This window comes from Delphinapterus leucas, chromosome 6 (genome assembly GCF_059928025.1).
Source record: "Delphinapterus leucas isolate spDelLeu-1000000601 "Yukka" chromosome 6, BTC_Dleu_Yukka2, whole genome shotgun sequence".
NCBI classification, from domain to species: domain Eukaryota; kingdom Metazoa; phylum Chordata; class Mammalia; order Artiodactyla; family Monodontidae; genus Delphinapterus; species Delphinapterus leucas.
Genome location: NC_143134.1, coordinates 15,882,730 through 15,903,619, shown reverse-complemented (window position 1 = coordinate 15,903,619; position 20,890 = coordinate 15,882,730). Strand labels below are relative to the sequence as shown.

The 20,890-nt window shown below is 40.6% G+C and overlaps 1 protein-coding gene across 8 annotated transcripts in view; it reads right to left on the bottom strand.

Moving 5' to 3' along the window:
* XKR6 (XK related 6) overlaps positions 1–20,665 on the bottom strand; it is an 88,806-nt gene extending 68,141 nt beyond the window's left edge. For all 8 annotated transcript variants that reach the window (XR_016393474.1, XR_016393475.1, XR_016393477.1 and 5 more), the window contains exon 1: positions 19,082–20,665. Coding sequence is in view for 1 of the 8 variants with exons in the window: in XM_089912742.1 (XP_089768868.1) it covers positions 19,082–19,815 (734 nt within the window). In the remaining 7 variants the exon portion in view is untranslated. The remainder of the gene's footprint in view (positions 1–19,081) is intronic.
* Positions 20,666–20,890: the final 225 nt, after the last annotated feature.

The window sequence follows — 20,890 nt, the reverse complement described above, 5'->3', positions numbered from 1 at the left end:
GATATGTATTCCAGTCAAATCAGTAATTTCACATGCTCAACAATGAATTAGCCTCCTCTAGTCTAATCTTTCAAAAGTTTAACAGCTCTGGGATCGAGCGACCTGTAACAACCTCAAGGATTAATAATATAATATTATGAAACTTTGAAAATTACAAGTGGGCCCCCCAAATTAGTATATTAAAAATGGATAACTTCATTAAATAGTCTTACTTATGTGGTCATCAGGTAGTTAGGAAAGAGTACAACCTGAATTCCAATCAAAAAGGAACTTGTTATATACACACATTAAAGTTGAGAAAAGAAGGATACAAAATATCCCAACCATGGAGAAATCGCTTTAAAAAATACCAAGTTTTTAAGTACAAACATCTGAGAGGTTAGAAAAAAATAAGAAATGGGAGAGGAGCTTGGATCAAACAAAAAACTTCTCGTTTTACTGTAATTTTGGCTGTAAATAGGAGTGAGACAAAGCACTTACAGACAGTTGCTAAAGTACCAAGTGAACTCCTCCTCTGCTCTTTAATTCTCCAATTTCTGACTGGTTTTGGTTCTGCCTGAGCCTACAGGAGACCAGTCGCCCACAGAACAGGCATCTAGCTAGAGAAGACACATCTAAGGTTAACAGCCAGACTACAAGTTGACAGATGCCTTCTTTATGAAAAGCAAGTAACTGATTATTAATCTACCAATTCCCACCTGGACTGTAGCTACCACACATAGAAAACAGACTAAAATAAACCTCTACATACTTCCAGTTTGTGTAACATTTCCCAGGCAAGAGATCAAAACCACTGCCTGAAACAACCAGACCCTGGGAAACGGTCACCAGCAAACGTCTCCCCAAATTGCTAAGGCCGTTTCCAAGGTTGCAATAGAGACAAGGTTGCACGGAGACAAACAATAAAGAGCATGAGAATAGTTTGGTTGAAATAGTGTTGTAAGAATGTTTTATTATGAAAATGGGACAGTGGAGTAATGAGGGAATGAAATATGGGGTTAGAAAAGTCTTCTGGAACCATGTACTTAGCACTTTGGGTTCAGAAGTTTGGGGTACATTCTGTGAACAAACAGGGACCACTGAAGGTCTTTGATCTGCTGACAGGTTCACAGAACGAAGATCTGTCAATGTTGTTTGGAAAGGGTGTAAAATGGCTGGTTAACATCTTTCTTTACTGAGGGGATTTTAAAGAATTGTTGCATAGTTACACCATTTATACGTAATATTTTCCTTATCAACTAAAGGGTGGTAAACTCTTTATCCATCAAAAGTTTATACATGCATATTTCGTAATAACATTTTTTTCCTTAAGAAAGCTCATATAAACATTTTAGATTTTTGGGGTGCTAGATAATATGTTTTGACATTTAGACAAGACTGTTTCAAAAGACTGCCTACCTAATGTATTTCTGAACATGGATAATCCACTTTTTATTCAAGCATTTATCAATATATAAATATATTACAAAGTGACTATAGTTTTCTCCCTGGTTTCACTTACAATGAGAACTTACAATCATTTCACTTACAATCATTTAATAGATACACAGTTCAAACTGCTTTAACAATATCACATTTTTATTTGGAGGATTTACTTTGAACACCTAAGCAAGGCATATTTCTACGTGTAGAAAGAGGGTTGGATACAGTTAAATAAAAAAAGAAAATTGGCCAGGTAGAACCTTATCAATGCCTGGTACAATTTTCAATCCTGTGGGCCAGGTAGAAAAAGCTGTTAATATCTAACATTTAGTAAGTAAGTGTATCAAAGCTTTATCCTCAGACTTTACATGTATTAAGTCTTAATTCTCAAAACAACCCTGTAAGGTAGTAATATCCTCCTCCACAAAGCTGTTCCTGATCTTTCTACCCAAAATAAGCCCCATTTTACCTGTGAGGAAACCCAAGAACAGAGTGGTTAAATAACTGTAGCCAGTTAAGAGCTGGTCCAGGGCAGGCTTGAGACCCAGCACTTGGCCTCCAAAAGGCATGCTCTGAAGGCCTGGGCTTCTCTGGCCCTCCTTACAGGCAGTGCCTCATCACCACAGGTCAGGCTGTAGGACAGAGAACTCGGAAGAGCTCTCTTTTGATTTAAAATACTACCTACCCATCCTTTACTGGAGTCATTTCAGATTTAAAAACACTTGGGTTCTCATTTTCCAATCTGAGACTATGAGTATCACTGTGAAGACGAACACTAACTTCTTACTGGACAACGGTTGCACTGTGCCGCAGAAGTGGAAGGGACCAATTTCAAAATCATATTTTTAGGTAACACAACTGAAGCCGGTGCCCACCTGCACAGTGTGGCTAGACCACTGGTAAGAGGTATGCCTTGGGGCTTCCCTGGTGGCGCAGTGGTTGGGAATCCGCCTGCCAATGCAGGGGACATGGGTTCAAGCCCTGGTCCAGGGAGATCCCACATGCCCCAGAGCAGCTGGCCCTGTGAGCCACAACTACTGAGCCTGCGCTCTAGAGCTCGCGTGCCACAACTACTGAGCCCGTGTGCTGCAACTACTGAGGCCCACACACCTAGAGCCCGTGCTCTGCAACAAGAGAAGCCACCCCAATGAGAAGCCCATGCACCACAACAGAGTGGCCCCCGCTGAACACAACTAGAGAAAGCCCGTGTGCAGCAACAAAGACCCAATGCAGCCAAAAGTAAAAATAAAAAATAAATTTACTAAAACAAAAAAGAGGTATGCCTTGATCCAAATGGATTGGCTGTGGGGACATAATTAATATTACTTCTGTTTTTTAAATTGACAACAGTACTGGGCAAGGAAGAGAAAAAGATTTTGTTTGTTCATTTGTTTTCTGTGTTTAATCAGTGAGTAGGACTATGACGAAATGAAACTATCCAAAAGGTCTGTTGATTTTTTTAAATTTTGATAAAATGCACATGACATAAACTTTACTATCTTAACCATTGTTAAGTGCACAGTTCAGAGGCATTAAGTCCATTCACACTGCTGTGCAACCATCACCACCATCCATCCACAGAACTCTTTTCATCTTCCCAGACTGAAACTAACTTCCCATTCCCCCCCGCCAGGGCCTGGCAACCACCATTCTTTCTGTCTCTATGAGTGTGGCTACTCTAGTTACCTCATAAAAGTAGAATCATACAGTATTTGTCCTTTTTTTTTTTACCAGCTTATGTCACTTAGCATAATGTCACCAAGGTTCACCCAATGCTGTATCATGTGTTAGAATATCCATCCTTTATAAAGGCTGAATAATATTCCATTACACATATGTGCTACATTTTATCTACTCATCCATCTGCGGACAGTGGGGTTGCTTCCACCTTTTGGCTACTATGAATCATGCTGCTATGAACATGTTGTACAAATCTCTTCAAGCTCCTGTTTTCAGTTCTTTAGGGTAGACACCCAGAAGTGGAATTGCTGGATCATATATAATTCTATATTCAATTTTTTGAGAAACCACCATTCTGCTTCCATGACGGCTACATAATTTTGTATTACCGGCAACAGTGCACAAGGGTCCCAATTTCTCCACATCATCACCGATACTTGTTATTTTCAGGTTTTTTGATAAGAGCCATCTTTTTTTTTATTGAAGTACAGTTGATTTACAATATCATGCTAGCTTCAGATGTAGTTAGGAGCCATCTTAATTAGTGTGAAGTATTATTTGTTGGAAGTTTTTTTGCATATATATATATATTTTTTTTTTTTTTTGCGGTACGCGGGCCTCTCACTGCTGTGGCCTCTCCTGTCGCGGAGCACAGGCTCTGGACGCGCAGGCTCAGCGGCCATGGCTCACAGGCCCAGCTGCTCCGCAGCACGTGGGATCCTCCCGGACAGGGGCACGAACCCGCGTCCCCTGCACCGGCATGTGGACTCTCAACCACTGCGCCACCAGGGAAGCCCTGCATATATTGTTTTTATATAAATGATTTATTTTATATTTTTTGGCTGTTTTGGGCCTTCATTGCTGCCCACAGGCTTTCTCTTGTTGCGGAGAGCGGGGGCTACTCTTCCTTGTGGTGTGCGGGCTTCTCATTGCAGTGGCTTCTCTTGTTGCAGAGCTCGGGCTCTAGGCACGCAGGCTTCAGTAGCTGTGGCTCATGGGCTCTAGAGCACAGGCTCAGTAGTTGTGGCACATGGGCTTAGTTGCTCCGTGGCATGTGGGATCTTCCCAGACCAGGGATCGAACCCGTGTCCCCTGCATTGGCAGGTGGATTCTTAAACACTGCGCCACCAGGGAAGTCCCTGTCGGATTTTTTAAACACTATTATTTAAGACTGTATCTATGTCAACCAAGAGTAACTATCGTGAAGTTTAGCAATTCATTTTTTCTTTGGTCTTGAGAAGTCCTACAATCTGTGTTGATTAATATTACTACAATGTCACTAAGTAAGATTTTGGAGCATCCACCCAAGTGGGCTTATGAATTGAAAACTGAAAAGGCTTAGGAATAAGTTTCTAAACACAGTGTAAGCATTTTAACATCTGCAGCAGTATTACATTCTGGAATCCCTGGACGTAACAGTAATTATTTTGATCAAGCTCAGACAGGGTCACCCAGTGGCTTCTTATGACATTGGGGAGTCACGTCTGCTCATAGTCTGGGCAATGTTGTCTGGATACAACAGATGCAATATTGGGAGTGAAAGACTAAGCCAGCACGAGATAATATAAGTAAACACACTAAAAGTATTAAAATTATATTAATAAGATCAACCAGGCAAAAAATTTTATCTCAAGTAGTGCATATTTGACCTGTAACACCATACAGCTCCTATTAAAGGTTTCAGTGTCTGATTTTTATTCTAATTATAATTTGCTGTTTTATCTCTCAAGCACAATAGTCTGAGAAGATATTAATTATGTATTAGCCATACAGGTCACAGATTTTGGCTTTGTAAGAAAAAAAAAAGGATCCTCATCTAGACCCTGGTACAGTCTCACCTGGTGGTAATATTATGTAGAGAAACTTTAATTATTAAATAGCCTCTAAATAAATACGTATATTTATTGTTTTAATGCTTTAGCGACCTACTTTTTAAAAGCCAATTCAGAATTCCAGAAAATGGGGGGCTTCCCTGGTGGCGCAGTGGTTGAGAGTCCACCTGCCGATGCAGGGGACACGGGTTCGTGCCCCGGTCCGGGAACATCCCACATGCCGCGGAGTGGCTGGGCCCGTGAGCCATGGCCGCTGAGCCTGCGCGTCCGGAGCCTGTGCTCCTCAATGGGAGAGGCCACAACAGTGAGAGGCCCGCGTACCGCAAAAAAAAAAAAAAAAACAAAGAATACCAGAAAATGTAACCTAAGTCATATTTGGAATTAACAGAACAAGCATCTTAAAACAGTTGACCGTTAAACCTTCACTACTAGACTAACAGGTCTCTATATTTTAATGTTTTATGATTTCTAGAAGAACTTATAAAACATATCGACGTGTTTTGATGAAAACATTTTAGTTTCAGTTTTACTTTAAATCATATTTACATGCTTTAACACCTTTATAAGGAATTTTTAGATAATTTTAATCCATTCCCAGTGATTATTAACACGCAAAACAAATAGAATCCAATCAGTTTTACTAACAAAGTTTTAGTGTAAATCTCCAAATTTAGGTATGAATTTTGCACACGTATTTATTTGGTGGCCTGTACAATTAAAAGACAAAAAACAAGGAGTGATTTTGGGGGGCAGTTATTTGGGGAATAGAAGCCAACAAGTTCCCTAAGTATGGGACACACTTTTGTTAAAGTTACAACCTCTGTGAGCACATGTCAAGATCCCAAACTGTCCTAAACCAGATGATCTATTTCTTTTAAGACATGAAACACTGACAAGGCTACAGTACTTTTTATTTAGTCTATGAAGGCCATTTTTACCTCAATGAAATCTCATCTGAAAAAAAATTATTCAAAACTCTAGTTGTACCATTTCATTATATTTTAATTTAGTATATTCAGCACAGATCACACTTAAAATTATTAAACGTAGTTGTTACTTTTAAAAGCTAATTTAAATAGAGTTACTTGTTTTACCTGACCAGTTAAAATAGGGTTGACCTGTGTTTGTATGCCACTCAGGCTAAGAACAGTTTTGACATTTTTAAGAGTAAAATAAATGGCTAGTGGGAAGCTGCTGCACAGCACAGGGAGATCAGCTCGGTGCTTTGTGACCACCTAGAGGGGTGGGATAGGGAGGGTGGGAGGGAGGCTCAAGAGGGAGGAGATATGCGGATATATGTATACATATAGCTGATTCACTTTGTTGTACAGCAGAAACTAAAACACTGTAAAGCAATTATACTCCAATAAAGATTTTTAAGAAAAGTAAAATGAGACACCTGACATGGCTAGCAAATCCTAAAATATTAAATTAAAATATAAATCAAAGTTTTAAAAGGAACTGTCTCTTTTATGTTCCAATCAATAGCAATTTACACTACACACACACACACACACACACACACACACACACACCCTCCCTCCCTCCCTCCCTCCCTCCCTCAATCTAATCCGGAGAATACCTGATCTAAGTAGAGAATTGTTTCTTCCTCAGTCTCTAGTCAACAAAACACAAGCTCCCTCTTCTGTAGTACAAAGCTGTTCCCTGGGCAGGACCACATTCCCCGGCTTCCCTTTACATGGGCGTAGTCACAGGGCTGTTCTCCCTGTGGGATGATAGCACCAGTGATGTGAGTCACTTCAAGCCAGGGCTTTTAAGAAGCAGTTGTGCTTTCTCCATATTTTCTTTCCTTTCTCTGGCTGAAAGCTGAGGGCGCTGAGTCTCTAAAGGATGCTAAAGCCATGATCAGCCAGGACCACCCACAGAAGACAATACACCTCTTGTGTTAAGCACTGAAATGTTTGTTGTTACAGTTAGTGAAGAAAAACACTGTAATACTCAACATACACACTGTGTATTTGCTGCCTTTCACATTTAACTAACTTCGACTTAATGTGGACATTTTCCCAATCCTAAAACAAAACAAAACAACCCTATGAAAACAGATTGTTTATATTGCTGAAAGCCGTCTGTTTGTTAAACCCATCAGTTTTTTCCTTGACAACTGGCTACTGTTGCTCTTTTTTCCATTTACTGTACACTCAGATGAATTTTAATTTAAAGACTCACTATAACTACACTTCAAATGGGCCGAAATTTAAAGCCATTCCTGCTCCATATATGTAGTTCAAGGGCTGATGTGGCATTGAGACATTAGCTCATTCCATCCAATGACTATGTTACAGACGCAGAAATTTAAAAGTGGATTGAAATAGTCCCTCTTCACTTCTTTATTGTATATAAAGGCCAACAAAGCATGAGAAGAATAACTTTCACTTAACCTTGAAATGCTGTACTATCTCCAAAACTAGAACTTCGCAAAATAGAACCTTGACAACTCCAAGAGCTGCATCTTGACACCATCACAGATTCAAAAACATGTCAAGTTATGCCACAATGCATGCTCCAGTAACATGTATTGTTTCACACATGACTGGCAAAATGGGAACGACAATAGTATAATGGGGAAACAGTTTTGGTTTGTAAGTGATTCTTCCCAGCATGTTAATGTTTTGAAGCTATCAAGGGCAAGATTTTTCACAAATAATGAAGACTTAGGAAAAAACAAGAATAAGAAAACCGGTGAGAATCTTACCAAAATACCTTCCTTTTGAACAAGCAATGGTGGCTGGTTTAGTGTCTTCCATATTCCTTATGCTTTCCTCTACCTAGTGATGCTGTGGGCACACATGAAGGCTAAACCCTGGACCACAGCTTCAATTTTGGTGAAAATGGCCTCCAGTAGAAGCTAATACCTACAAGAATCTACATATCAAAGAAGGAAAAACATGTCCCAGGATAAAATAAGGCCTTGAACCATCTGGATATGAAGCTGAGTGCAAATGTCCCCGATACTACGGCGCTAATATTTGGATTGTCATTGTTTTGTTAGTGTTCTGGTTACAAAGTCACATGGTTTTAAGTAGTCTAGCCTTAATCCTATTTTTCCCACAGTCCTATTGTTTTCATTGTGTGATTTTACAGAATGAGAGGTTTTCAGGAATATCACATTATGGTAGATATGATTATACCACGAATTGAGAGAGTGAACTGCAGATGCCAAACAAATAGACAGAATGACACATTCCAATCTCACAGGGCCCTATTCAAAATCTTGTAACATGCCTGACAAATACCATCTCGTTTAATCCTAGACTGCATCTTGAAAACTACCTAAAAATTATGTGGTCCCTATCAAATAGTGGAAACCACAAATACGGTCCACAAATGCTATAAACATGTTGTAATTCTCTATTTTTCCAAATTTACAATGTAATTGCTTTTAACTTCAGCTTCGTTTTGATAACTTTTAATTTGTGAACAGAGTAAAAAGTCCTTCATATAGCTTCTCTTTTCTTCCAAACCCAAAACGCGCCATCACGCACTAGGTCTAAGCAAAGCCATCTGAGGTTGCTTAAATTTTGAATACATAATTTCTCTGTTGGAATGCATATCTTTTCCTTCAGAGAAAGCTTTAATGAAAACTGCCTTAGAGAAGGCAAAATGGCAGCATCCTAAACATACAGGGCTATTAATAACTACTATTATAAAGGGCTATTTATAACTACCATTTAGTTTACTACTCAAAAGCTGTGTTCCTTATAACCAAGCAAAATGACAGATTTGGAGTCCTGTTCATTTTTATCCAGAATCACAGAGGATCCAACCCAGTGTACGGTGTGCCTGCCCATACATCCTGTGTCCCTCTCTGCCAGCTGTTTTCTCTCCTAGAGGTTCTGACCTTGAGCTTTCGAGTTACAAGGAGCCTGGGTTTTCTCACCACTGCCACATTTGAGCTCCATTGCTAGATGGAGCGCAAAGGATGTTATTTTGGTGTATGTAGATTTTAGGGGTCCCTGGTGATCCACTGTACTAAATAACTTACAGCAGGGAAGAGTAAAGACTGTAAAACCCCTTCCCAACCCCTCCCCTAGCTATTCCTCCCCGTGAATCCATCAAGCAAAATGTAGTTAGGTCATTTTCCCTCTCTGCTTCCTTCATTCCTGTCTCTAATGACACCTATTTAATACCTATTAGGACACTTCTCCCCTTTCATTCACCAGTTTCTTTTTAGGAATCCTATCCTTGGCACCAATTTTAACAAATATAACATTTCTGAAAATTTGAGACATGAAATTCACTCTGCACTGAATATCAATTTTCCCAACATAATGAAATGCCTCTAACCTGGCACTTTTAGAGCACCAACAGTGATTATTTGTGTTAATAATGACCTTGAAGTACTCCAAACTTCCAAAGAAGCTTCTGAATCAAAAGAATATTCAATTATATGCTGTACAGTTTTAATGTAAAATGCCTTTACAGTATTCTAAACCTTAAGTATAACCCATACGCCATAGTATATGGCAAATATAGCTACCATTTGATTAATACACACTTTCACCAACCATTCCAGCTAAGAGTAAGGTCCAATCAGAGACTGTTTCCATTAAAACTGGTGTTCCATTAAAATCATCATCAGGGCTTCCTTTATTCTTTCCACCCCTCTACATCTGACACGCCTAGTGCTCAAGTTCACACACACACACAAATAGTCCCAAGTGATTCTAATATAAACTCCTTCTCCCGGAGAACTACCGCTGTAGATATCGGTAGAAATCAGCCTATAGAAATGTGGTTCTCATCCCTGTCTGCGCACTGCTCGGGGATCTTTCTGAAAACACAGGCTTTTTGAAATAGATTCTAAGGCCCATCCCAGACCTACTGGATCATAATCTCTTATGGTAGAACCCAAATATCTGACTCCCCAGGTGACCCCAAAGCACAGTCAAGTTTGAAAACAACTGCTTTATAACCTTAAGGAAAGAGCTACTACTCTTGGTATTTCCAACAGGTAAACAGAGAATCAACATATGGGTGCATCTTGTCTGCAGAGTTTAATACACTAGAGTTGAAATCAGAGGTCTCAAAGAACCTCAGCGTGTACATGAAGAGGCCCCAGTGGTTCAAGAATATCATTCCTCCACTTTCAATAAGCCAAAACAGCGAAGTCCCAAAGTAAAGCAAAGTAATTAGTGAGAAGAGGCTCCGGATCCTTACAAGAGATATAGAAAACTGCATATATTTTGCCGTCAGTGAGATCTGGCTTCAAAACTTTCCTCCACCAGTTACCAGTGACTTATCAGATTACTTAACCTCTCTAAACCCATTTCTTCATCTGAAAATGGGCACCAAAAAAACTTAGAAAAATTTAAACGAGACATTTGTAAAAAAAGGATTTCTAATATAGTTTCCTTTCCACCTTAGTAATTTCTATGCATCCTCCACTCTCCTTTGAGTCATACACTCTAACCTGTTATATTAGCCCTTATATCAGGTTATTGCTGTTACATACAGAGAACACATGAGACATATTTCAAATTTGTTCCTCCAAAACTAACATGAAGTTTAAACTCTGTCTACTGACAACCAGCTGAAAACCCACCAGTGCCTAGATTCATAGTAACTTCTTCAGGATGGATTTTTTTTTCTTTAACTCTCAGTTCCTGATTCCAGTACAGCAATGGCTCTCCAACTTTAGAGACCTAAGAACGACTAGGGAGCTTGTTTAAAATACAAATCCCACCTCCCACCAGCAATTCATAATTGATTCAGGCAAGGATTTTAATGGCCACTAAAACTATTAGGTAAAAGGTTGTCAGGAAATAGGCCTTGACACCTTGCCAAAAGTCTTACTCCACAAGTGACTTACTGACTGCAAAGGGGAAAATGTACCTTTATACAGAAGAATGTGGCAGTCAGAACCCTAACCAAGAGATAAAACTTAGCATCACGAACAGTGAGATGAATCAGGTTATAATGTGATATGATGCAAATATGACGTGGAAAGCAGTACTTTTGACAACAGTATGTAGTCTGAATATAATCAAGCCCCTAGAAGCACCTTCAAGTTTACCCGAAATACAGAGGGCAGATCAAACTTGGAGGAAACAATTAGGCAATCCAAAATACGGAACATACAAGAGAAGTGGCCCAGACTCTGCAAAAGTTAACATCATGAAGAAAAGAAAAATTTAAGAATTGTTCTAGCGTTAAAGAAACATAAAAGCAATGCTGATTAAGCAATTTTGATTAAGCCGTGTTGGGAGGGAGAAAACCTATAAAAGACATTGTTGGCGACAAATGAGCAAATCTGAACGTGAAACAACTATTAGATGATTTTCTTGAATTATGGAATAATTATGGGATCACCATTAATTTTCTAAGATGGGATAATAGTATTGTAGCTATGTAGAATTAGTCTAATTATTTAGTATTTGAGGCAAAGTATGGAGAGGTGCAACCTCATGATACATGTTAAACACACATAAAGCTATCTATGTTAATTACAGAATCCAAGTAGTTGGTACTGGGTGTTCAATATACTCCTCTATTTCCCTGTACGCTTAAAAGTTTCCATAATAAAGAGAGCAAAAATACACATTCCCTGGTCCAACTCCCTGAGGTTCTGATTCTTTAAGCCCATAGCAGACCCACAAATCTGCATTCTAATAAGCCCCAGGCCTATCCTAATACAAGAGGTTCTCTGACCACTCTAAGAAACACAGCCAAAGAGAGAAAGCAGAAAGTGTCTGCTGTCTGGAAGGGCCTGGGTTCCTAACTTCCTGCCAGCTCTATTTTATCACCAGGCTTTCCAAGCCATGAATTTGGTGTCTTCCTCACCTCTGCCGTCTTTCTTCATCTGTACAGTATGTTTAAGACAGAATGAAAAAGCGGACATAATGGTAAAAGAGAAACTTTCTACTTCATGTACCTATGATTCTTTGAGAACATCTGGCCAGGGTAAACAATAACTATCAACTCTTCCTCCCTCCCCAGGGTGCTGTGAAGAAAACTGATATGTTTACCCTTCTGTGAACTGAATATTCAAATTTCTTCCTAGAAATGATTTGATGGACATATAATCCATGCTCTGTATATTAATGACCAATATAAAACAGAAATAGCTTTCTCACAATTAAAAAGAAAAAAGACCAAAATATTGCATACAAAACAAAAGTTATTTTTAAAACCACTTGTTTGATATTTCAGGATAAAAGCAATATACACGTAAAGACCCTTTTTGTTAGCAATATACAAAATACCTTAGGATACTGTCATTTGTTTTAAAGTATATTAAAATACAGTAATGCAATATACCAAGATCTACCCACATTAGACATGCAGAAAAAAACCTAAAGCTGAATTTTATGTACAAATGTGTTCTTCTCATAGTAATATTCACTGAATCCTTCAAGCAAATCACGTTTTTTCCCCAAATTCAACTTAAACCAAAAAAGTACCTATACCTTAATCTAATAAAATACAAAACACAAAAAAAACTCACTTAGAATCATTTCCTAAAACAGCTCACAACTGATAAGAAAGCTATCATTAAAAAAAAAATTTTACAAACATTAACTTTTCAAAGTTAGAGAATACATATCAAACGATAAATTGCAGTAGGAGATTTTGAGGTTCCTCCCCAATTAGAAATTAATCTAGGTAAACGACTCAGAAAAACCTCCAAAATATATGTTAGATATATGCATTGCTTTAGCTTAACCTGACAGTAAAAAATTTTAAACATAGAATTATAAAAGGACACCTTAACATAATTTTAGGTGAAATTGCAAGTTCCCAAAAGTAGCTAATAAACCAGGATACCAAGTTTTTCAGAAAGTCTTATCTGCTATAAATTTTGACATTAGCTAGCAATATATACATAATGCCTCTATAGGTAGCAAAGTGATTACAAGTGATGAAAATTTTTTAAATTAGTAAGTCAAAATAGTACATGATAGGACTTCAAAGCAGTTCCTGAGAAATCCACATTTTTAAATATTTTAATTGTTCAAACTAGAGTCTGAAATTCCTTGTTTAAAACTTCAGAGTGCTAATACTTATAGCATAATAGACTTTCTAAAATTGAGGGACCTGAAAGATCAATCAGTTTAACTCCTTATTTGATAAATATGAGGAAATGGAGGTCAGAGATTTTTCTGAACTTGCAGAATGATAAACCTGATTTCTTAACTCCAATGTTCCCTTCATACTATTGCTGTGCCCTGCGGTGTTTTTCTTTGTTTTTGTTTTGTTTTGTTTTGTTTTGTTGAGTATCTCCAGTAGTGGTAAATAGTGGATTGTCTTTCGGCAAAAAACAAAAGTCAGTGAACTTTTTAAACGAGGCTATATTTTCATGATTTAAAAAAAATTAATTCTTTGAAATTCACAATTTCTGACTGGGAACTAGGTAAACAGAGTATCACAAGGAGTAAAGTTTTAACCACAATCTTGTTTGCAGAAAGCATACTGTAAATCAAACCAACCCATGATGAAAATAGCAACAATTGAGACAGTTTATTTCTTTTTGCATCCCACCTAATCTTTCCAACTCTCCAGAATTTATCCATTACATACTGCTAACTAATTGGCCTTAGGGATAAAGTTTGTAAAAGCAAAGCAAATGATGTTAAAAGGCAGAAATGAACTGTCATGATTTCTGACATGTGCCTACTAGGTTTCCGGAATGCTAGCCTTCTGCAATACAAATTCGGTGTTTCGTTTCTAGATCATTCTGGAAATACTATCTTTCAGCACTGTTTGCAATTTTACTCAAAGTGTGCCATTTTTTCATCACCTTCCCTTGAAAATTCACCATAGATGTCAAGTTTTTACTGTTTCTGTTCACTCAAAAATGAGAAATAATTTTCAGAGATGCTTTCTTCATACTCGCTCTCTTTTAGGTAAGTAGCTCGTTGTCTAAATATAACTCTTCTACCCTCACAACTCATCATGTATTTCCACGATTTTTCAGGTAGGGGGAGGAGGAAGGGAGTAACTAGATGAGACTTTATGTTGTTAAATTTATCCCTTTTCTCCTTGATGGTGTCAAAGCATCTTGCCCATTTCACGATTATAAAATTATTATCCTACATTTTCTTCTAGTGCTTTTACAATTTAATATTTCATGTTTACACTTTTAATTCTTTTAGAATTTTTGTTTATGTAAGGTAGAGAGCTATTTTTCCCCCAATTGCGTAGTCAATTGCCTCAATATCTTTTGATAAATAATCTTTTTTTCCTTCACTGATTAGGAATGCCACCTTTACTACCTACTAAATTCCCACAAACCTGTCAATTTCTCTTTACTCTGCTTCAACACCTATTTGCTTAATTCCTCTGCCAGTGGCACATTGATCTAATTACTGACACTATAGCACATTCACTTCTTGACAGAGGAACATTTTTCTCAACATTTTTCTTTTGAATTTTGAAAGGTTTTTTTGACTACTCAAACACATTACTTTTCTCCAATCAATTTTCCTCAAGTTTCCCCTCAAAAAAATCCCACTGAGTTTCTTTTGAACCAGAATTCCATTAAACATATGGACCAAAATGCCAAAAAAAAAAAAAAGACTTTTACAATATAGAGATTCTCATCCAGTAATAAGCCGATACTACATAAAGTCTCCTACACATACGGACACACACACACAAATACACATATACAATCTTTTATCGTGACTAGGGCTGGTATTCTGGCCCCACGAGTGAATTTTCTTATTTGAAAGGTAACACTTCCATTTCTAAATCACAACATCTTAGAGCTAGAGGGACATTACAGACCACTTGGTCCAACACCTCTTGTAATCGCGTTGTTTACCTCAAGCCTACTTAAGAGAATCATTTCAAAATTAATTTCCCTTGTACATGCAACACAATCATAAACCTGCTATTTGAATCACATAAAAGGCAGATAAGTGAGCTACATTTATTGAAGAATGCTTTGAATCTAGGAATCCTTTTAGAATAAGATCCATACTTAGGCTCAAAGAAAAAAACACTGAGTACTATAAGTGCATACACTTGAGACAGCCCCAAGTACTGTATTTAGACACCCATGTTTCCAAGGTAAAGTTGTTTTGTTATGGTGTTGTCCAGGAACCAAGCTTCACAATACCAAAGCATTCCATTCCCGACTGTTCCATCCTATTTATTAAGAACATAAACCCAATAACAATCTCGAAATGGAATAAGCCTGAAACCCAATTCTAAAAGTGCTTCTCAAGCCTGGCTGCCCATCTGATCACCTGTGGAGCTTCTAAAAATAAGACTGCTTGGGTCCCACCCTGGGATTCTTCCTCAGCAGGTCCAGCAATGCTCAGGCATTTTTTAAGCTGTAGTAGGTTCTATTCTCAGCCAGAGTTAAGAACCGCTATTCTGAAATATTCAGTAAGAACAAAGCCCCATAATTTTCCAAGTATCCCTACACTGAGGGAGGGTGGGGGGAGATAAGTTAAAAAAGCATCTTCACCAGCCCAGCAACATTTGCTGCTGATTAGAGAGTTGTATCCCTATATTACATCAAAGTCTTGAAATGGAAAAAATGCTAAAACAAAGCTTTAGATTGTTTACAGACTGATGACCCCATTACGGCAGGTGAAACACCGCTTCCTTCCTCTCACTTGAAGGCAACCCTCTCCATCACCTCATCTCCCAAGATAAAGAACAGCTGACGTTCACTTTAAAATGGCAGACAAAATTCAGGTTTTAATCTTAATTAAAAGTTTTAAATCTTTAAAACATACCCATAAAAATAAATACATAAAGAGGGAGATTAATGATTCGGCTGCAACATCATGACATTACATGAAATTTTAGTCAAAGAACTTGCTTCTTGACTGCAGTGAACTGCCAAGCCAACACACTAAGCACCCCCTAAAAGTAGCACAGAAGCAAAGAAAAGCCGATACACTGAAGGAAAAAATTTACACACAAAAATGCAATATGCAAACCTGTTTCTAAGCTCTAACCCTCCAAGGAAATGATCTCACTTTCTAATAACAACACATTGTACTAAATTGAAGCCTGATGAGACCCCTATTCCTGGTATGGGTGACTCATAGACCCGCTACCCCTGGGAAAAGCACCTGAAAAACAGAGCACATAAAGGTAGACGGTAAGTTCCACGTTAAGTAATTAATTAGGGAAGGTAAAGCATCCATTAAACAGACCTTAATCACACAGTAGTGCTCTGCAAAACAAGGTTCATGAAACCAAATCATCCCACAGGCAACTATTCTTCCACGCTCCAACTCTGGCCCAGCCAAAAATATTTTCTTACATTCTGTGAAGTCATTGGGTGAAAGAGATGTCAAGTATTTTCCATCTTGATAGCAAAGGCAACATGCATAGAAATTTACCACCTTAATGTCAAGAGAAACTAATTTTTCTTAAATAAGCACTGTGCTTTTGTTCACGCAAGTCAAATAATTTTACATTAAAAAAAAAGCATATGAAGAGACACGCTTCATGGTTTAATGCAATCAGTTTTGACAACATACTTCACCAATATCTTTTCTTAGAAATGTGGCCCAAATCAAATTCTTAGACCCTAACCTTTATATCACATGACCACATGAAATAAAATTTAAGTAGCAAATATGATTAAGGGAACAAACTGTAACCCCAAAAGATCTGCAGAAAAAACTGAGATGATGTATGTTTATACACACTGACAAGTTTGCCAAGAGATTAAAACTAGAAAAGAATAAATACCTTTCTCCGAAGCTTTTACTTATAAATGATTTCCATGCAAGCCACATGCCTAGCAGGTATTAAAGAGCAGACTCTGCTCCTGGAGTATTTCAAGTAAAACAAGCTTACTGAAAAAAAATAAAATCCTTCCTCAGTAAATATTTCTTTTGAAGTATAGTACGTTGGAATAAATAACTTAGATGAATTAGCATGCCTTTTAATACCTTAACTTCATAAAATATTTAGACATATATTCTAATCTTGAAAAAGGACCAAAAACTTTAGACAAAGTAATATCACAGGCATCTTTTCAAAAAAAAAAAAAAAAATATATATATATATATATTTACCACTACAGACTCTGAAAGTTCAATAAAAATCTGGAAAAATAATACACTACCCTGTTTTAAACAATTATAAAAGCTAAATTCATATTTTAAATATACTTTTCAGTTTGTCCACAACCGGGACTTCTACTACTTTACCAAATACAATTAACGTTTAGGTCAATAGTGGGGGATTACTCTGCCTAAAAAATTTGTGAGACAGAACTCCAACTTCAGTATGTCCCAAAAGCTTACTGCTAATAAATATCTAGGATGGATTACATTAGAAACAATTCTCTCAGGAATTTTAACCTGACACCAAGGTTTTGATTGCCCACATCTCCACGCCTAACATGGAGAGATAGGTGACTTTCGGTACAAGCCTACTTATTAATTAGATGCTGTTCAATTTTACTACTATTTCAAAATCTCTCCCCATACTTTTTGTCCCTCTCCCCTTCATACCTTTGCATCTTACCAACCTGCAAGAAACCAAAAAAAGGTATCCCCTATGTTAAACACACTATCTTTGATTCAGTATGGACTGGGGAGTTTTTAGATTTAGATTTCAAATTCAAAACATATGTCAAAATTTTCCTTGACCCCCATATTAGGCTCATAATCACTAAAAGTTAATCAATCATCTTTGTTTCTATTTTATTCCTTCTCTTCTTACAAACCTATCAGCAGGAAATAAATTATCTTCAGACAAACAGAGCTAGGAAAAAAAGTTGCTTGGTTCAATCTAGGAACACCAGTAAACAACCCTGCGAGGACCAGAAAAATCAAGAACCACTCACATGTCCCCTATCCTGAATTTGCATGTAAATTCTGCAGGACAAAGTTCTTGCTCTTTCGTGATTCGACTTAATTCCTCCCCATGCTTTCTGAAATGTTTTTATTTAAAATTCTGAACAGAGACCTAGACAAACAATTCAAAACACACTTAACTTTATTTCAGTTAACCTGAGTACATACCAGTAAACTGAAATTCTGAGCACCTAATATCTCCTACTAGGAATAGGTGCCTGAGCAGTGTAGGCAAAATGTCTTCTCACAGAAGCAACATACCTGAAGAGCTCTGTATAATTTCTCTTCAGTAAGATGTTTTTTTCTTGCAAACGCTCTCACCCACAACTCACTGTTTGCAGAATACACTCAAGCTGTTTTAAGTTGGAGAGCACAGATTTACCAACGTTTTAACGGAATCATTTCCTTAGTTTAGCAAATTAAGCTATTTTTTTTTAAAATCTGCAAGTGGTTTTTGAGGGATTCACCTGGCACATGGGAAATTTACAAGAAGGGAAAGAGCCCCAGGGCTAAGCTTGGGGCTTGTGTAAACATAAATCACCTGCGCACTGGCCTGGCTACCAAAAACAACGTTCCACCAGAAGAGATGTCCAGGTGGCTAAGTGATTTTCGGAGGTTGAGAGTTAAAAACAAACGCTTACACCTATCACATATTATACAATTTTACCTGTCACTAAGAAAAGGGCACGTCTAATCCAGCAAAAAAGTCATTTTTCCTTCAAGGAGAGCAGCGCTTTGGAGTCCTTTGCAGGGGATGGGGGTCGCAGGAAGGGGGGAGGGGGCGTGGAATAACGGAGCACTGAAAGGAGAGGCAGCCAGGGGGGCTGCACAGAGCCCCACACTGGCCACTGCGGAGAGAAGACGGGGAAAGAGGGAAAGGTGTCTCACCGGGGCACAAAACCGAGTGCAAACCGGCTGGAAGAAGGAAGGTTCCCCCAGGAGGCGAGCTAGGGTGCAGATAAAAAGCGCTAGCGCCTGGTTACCTTGGGATACAGGGGCAAGGGACCACGGGAATATAGAGATCTACAGAGACAGAGGAGAGGCAGGATAAGGCAGGGTCTCCGCTAAGTGCGAACCAGGGATGAAGACATACAGCGGGACTTGGGCCTCCCCGGGCCAAAAGGCGTGGCCAGGGATCCAGACCGCACGATGGTCTTTTTGAGACGCCAGGGGAAGTGCGTGGCAAAGCCCTCCTTCAAGACCCCGTGCCAGGCCTGTCCGAGGGGCCCACCTGCGGGGCCCCTCGAGGGCGGAGCGCACTCCGGAGGGCTCCGGCCTCGCCCGCGGGGCCCTCTGCAGGGCCAGCTGGCCAGGCCCCCGCCCCCGCCCCCACCCCCGCAGTGCTCTTACCTCCACACCTGCCCCATCTGCAGCAGGTGGATGACCGACAGCCAGATCCACACGGAGAGGCGGCAGAGGCGCTGCGCCCCCGGCGTGGCCGGGACCCCCGCGCCATGGCCGTAGACGGCCCCCATCATGGGGGGGCCCCGGCTGCTGAGCCCCTCCACGGCGCCCAGCCCGCCGCCCGTGTAGTCCTGCACGAACCAGCGGAAGCTCAGGCTCTGCACCAACAGGGACGGCACCAGCACGAAGGAGAGGGTCAGCCCGAAGTAGACGTAGTCCCCCTTGCGGTAGTAGTCGAGGGCAAGCCACAGGTCGGTGCCCACGTCCCCGAAGAAGACTAGCAGCGCCAGCACGATCCACAGGCAGTCGAGCCACGGCCGCTCCACCTGCGGCGGCTGCGGCCGCTCGGCCGAGGGCGTCGGGGGGTGGCGGCCGGCGGCCGCGGGCGGCTGCAGCGGCTGGTCCCCCCCGTCGGCGGCGGCGGCGCTGCGGCGCGGCTTCTTGCCCAGGAGGGAGCGCAGGCAGGCGGAGCGGCAGCCCCAGTAGCATGAGGAAGTGTTGCAGCAGTGGCAGATGTGCAGCGAGCTGCTCTCGCCGGGCTCGCTGCCGTCGCCGCCGCCGCCGCAGCCGCCTCCCCCGGGCTCCCCGTCCTCCTCGCCGCCGCTGCCCACCGCCTCGTCCAGGTTGTGCAGCTGGGCGAAGCCCACCCCCACGCCACCGCCATCGGATTTCGCCGCCATCTTGACTCTCTTCCCAGCTCCGGAGGTTGGGGGGGGAGGGACGGGTGGGGTGGGGGGAGAAGGCAGGGAAAGGGGGGGGAAACGAATGGAGAGGAAGGGGGGCGGGGAGGAAGCGGGGGAGCAAACGAACGAGGGGGGAGTGGGCCAGGGAACCCCCTCCGCTTCCGGGTAGTTGGCGTCACTTCCGGGCGAGCCCCCCAATCGCACGGCGCCCGCAGCTCCCCAGCCCTACCCTCCCGGCCAAGATGGCCGCCCTCCTGTGCCTCAGCTGCTGGGCGGGGGACCGGGGGGTTCACCCCGCCAGGGCTCCCCTTCCCCTCTTCCGTTGACCCCGAAACCCATCAGGTTGACCCCTCGGCGTTTCTGAATCCCGCTGGGCCGAGTGAGGCGGTCCAAAGTGATCCCTGGAGGGGGCAGTGCCAGACGTTTTGGGGTCCCCTTCCTCAGCGTCGCAGCTCACAGCTTTCCTCCTGGAGAAACGCCCCCTAACACCCTCCCGGCTGCTGGCGGAGGGGCGGGACCTGTGAGGGAAGGGGCGGAGCTAGTGCAAAGCAGGTGATTACGTGTCACTTCCGGGAGATAGGATGACCTCATTGTGTAGTTAGACGCCCCCCCCATCAAAATGGCTGTCTCTCACCTCTTTGGCTGTTTCTTTTCCTTTTTTGATTTTTTTCTTTTAAATTTGTCTCCTTTTCTTATTTTGAGGGTCTTTAGAAATTGTATAAGTCAGTTTAGATTCCCATACACACTAACTGATTCTCACTTCTATTTAGACAACTCCCTCCTCTTTTACCTCTGTTGACCCCCTGATTTTCTTGTCACTGATAACTTTACTATCTTTTGCAATAAAGTTTTCACCATTCCCTTAAGAAAAGTGCAGGCAAAAATCCAGTGATAACCAGCCTGATTGGGTCTTGAAAATTACAGCGAAGACTGAATTGGCATATTGTGACCTTGAGTGTATTTTCTTCACGATTAAAATGTATTTCTACCAACTTTTTTTTTAAGTATGCAGTTTTTCAATTCTGTGACCTTAACTTGGAAAATTCAGAACTAGCCAGGGTTTAAGCTGTGT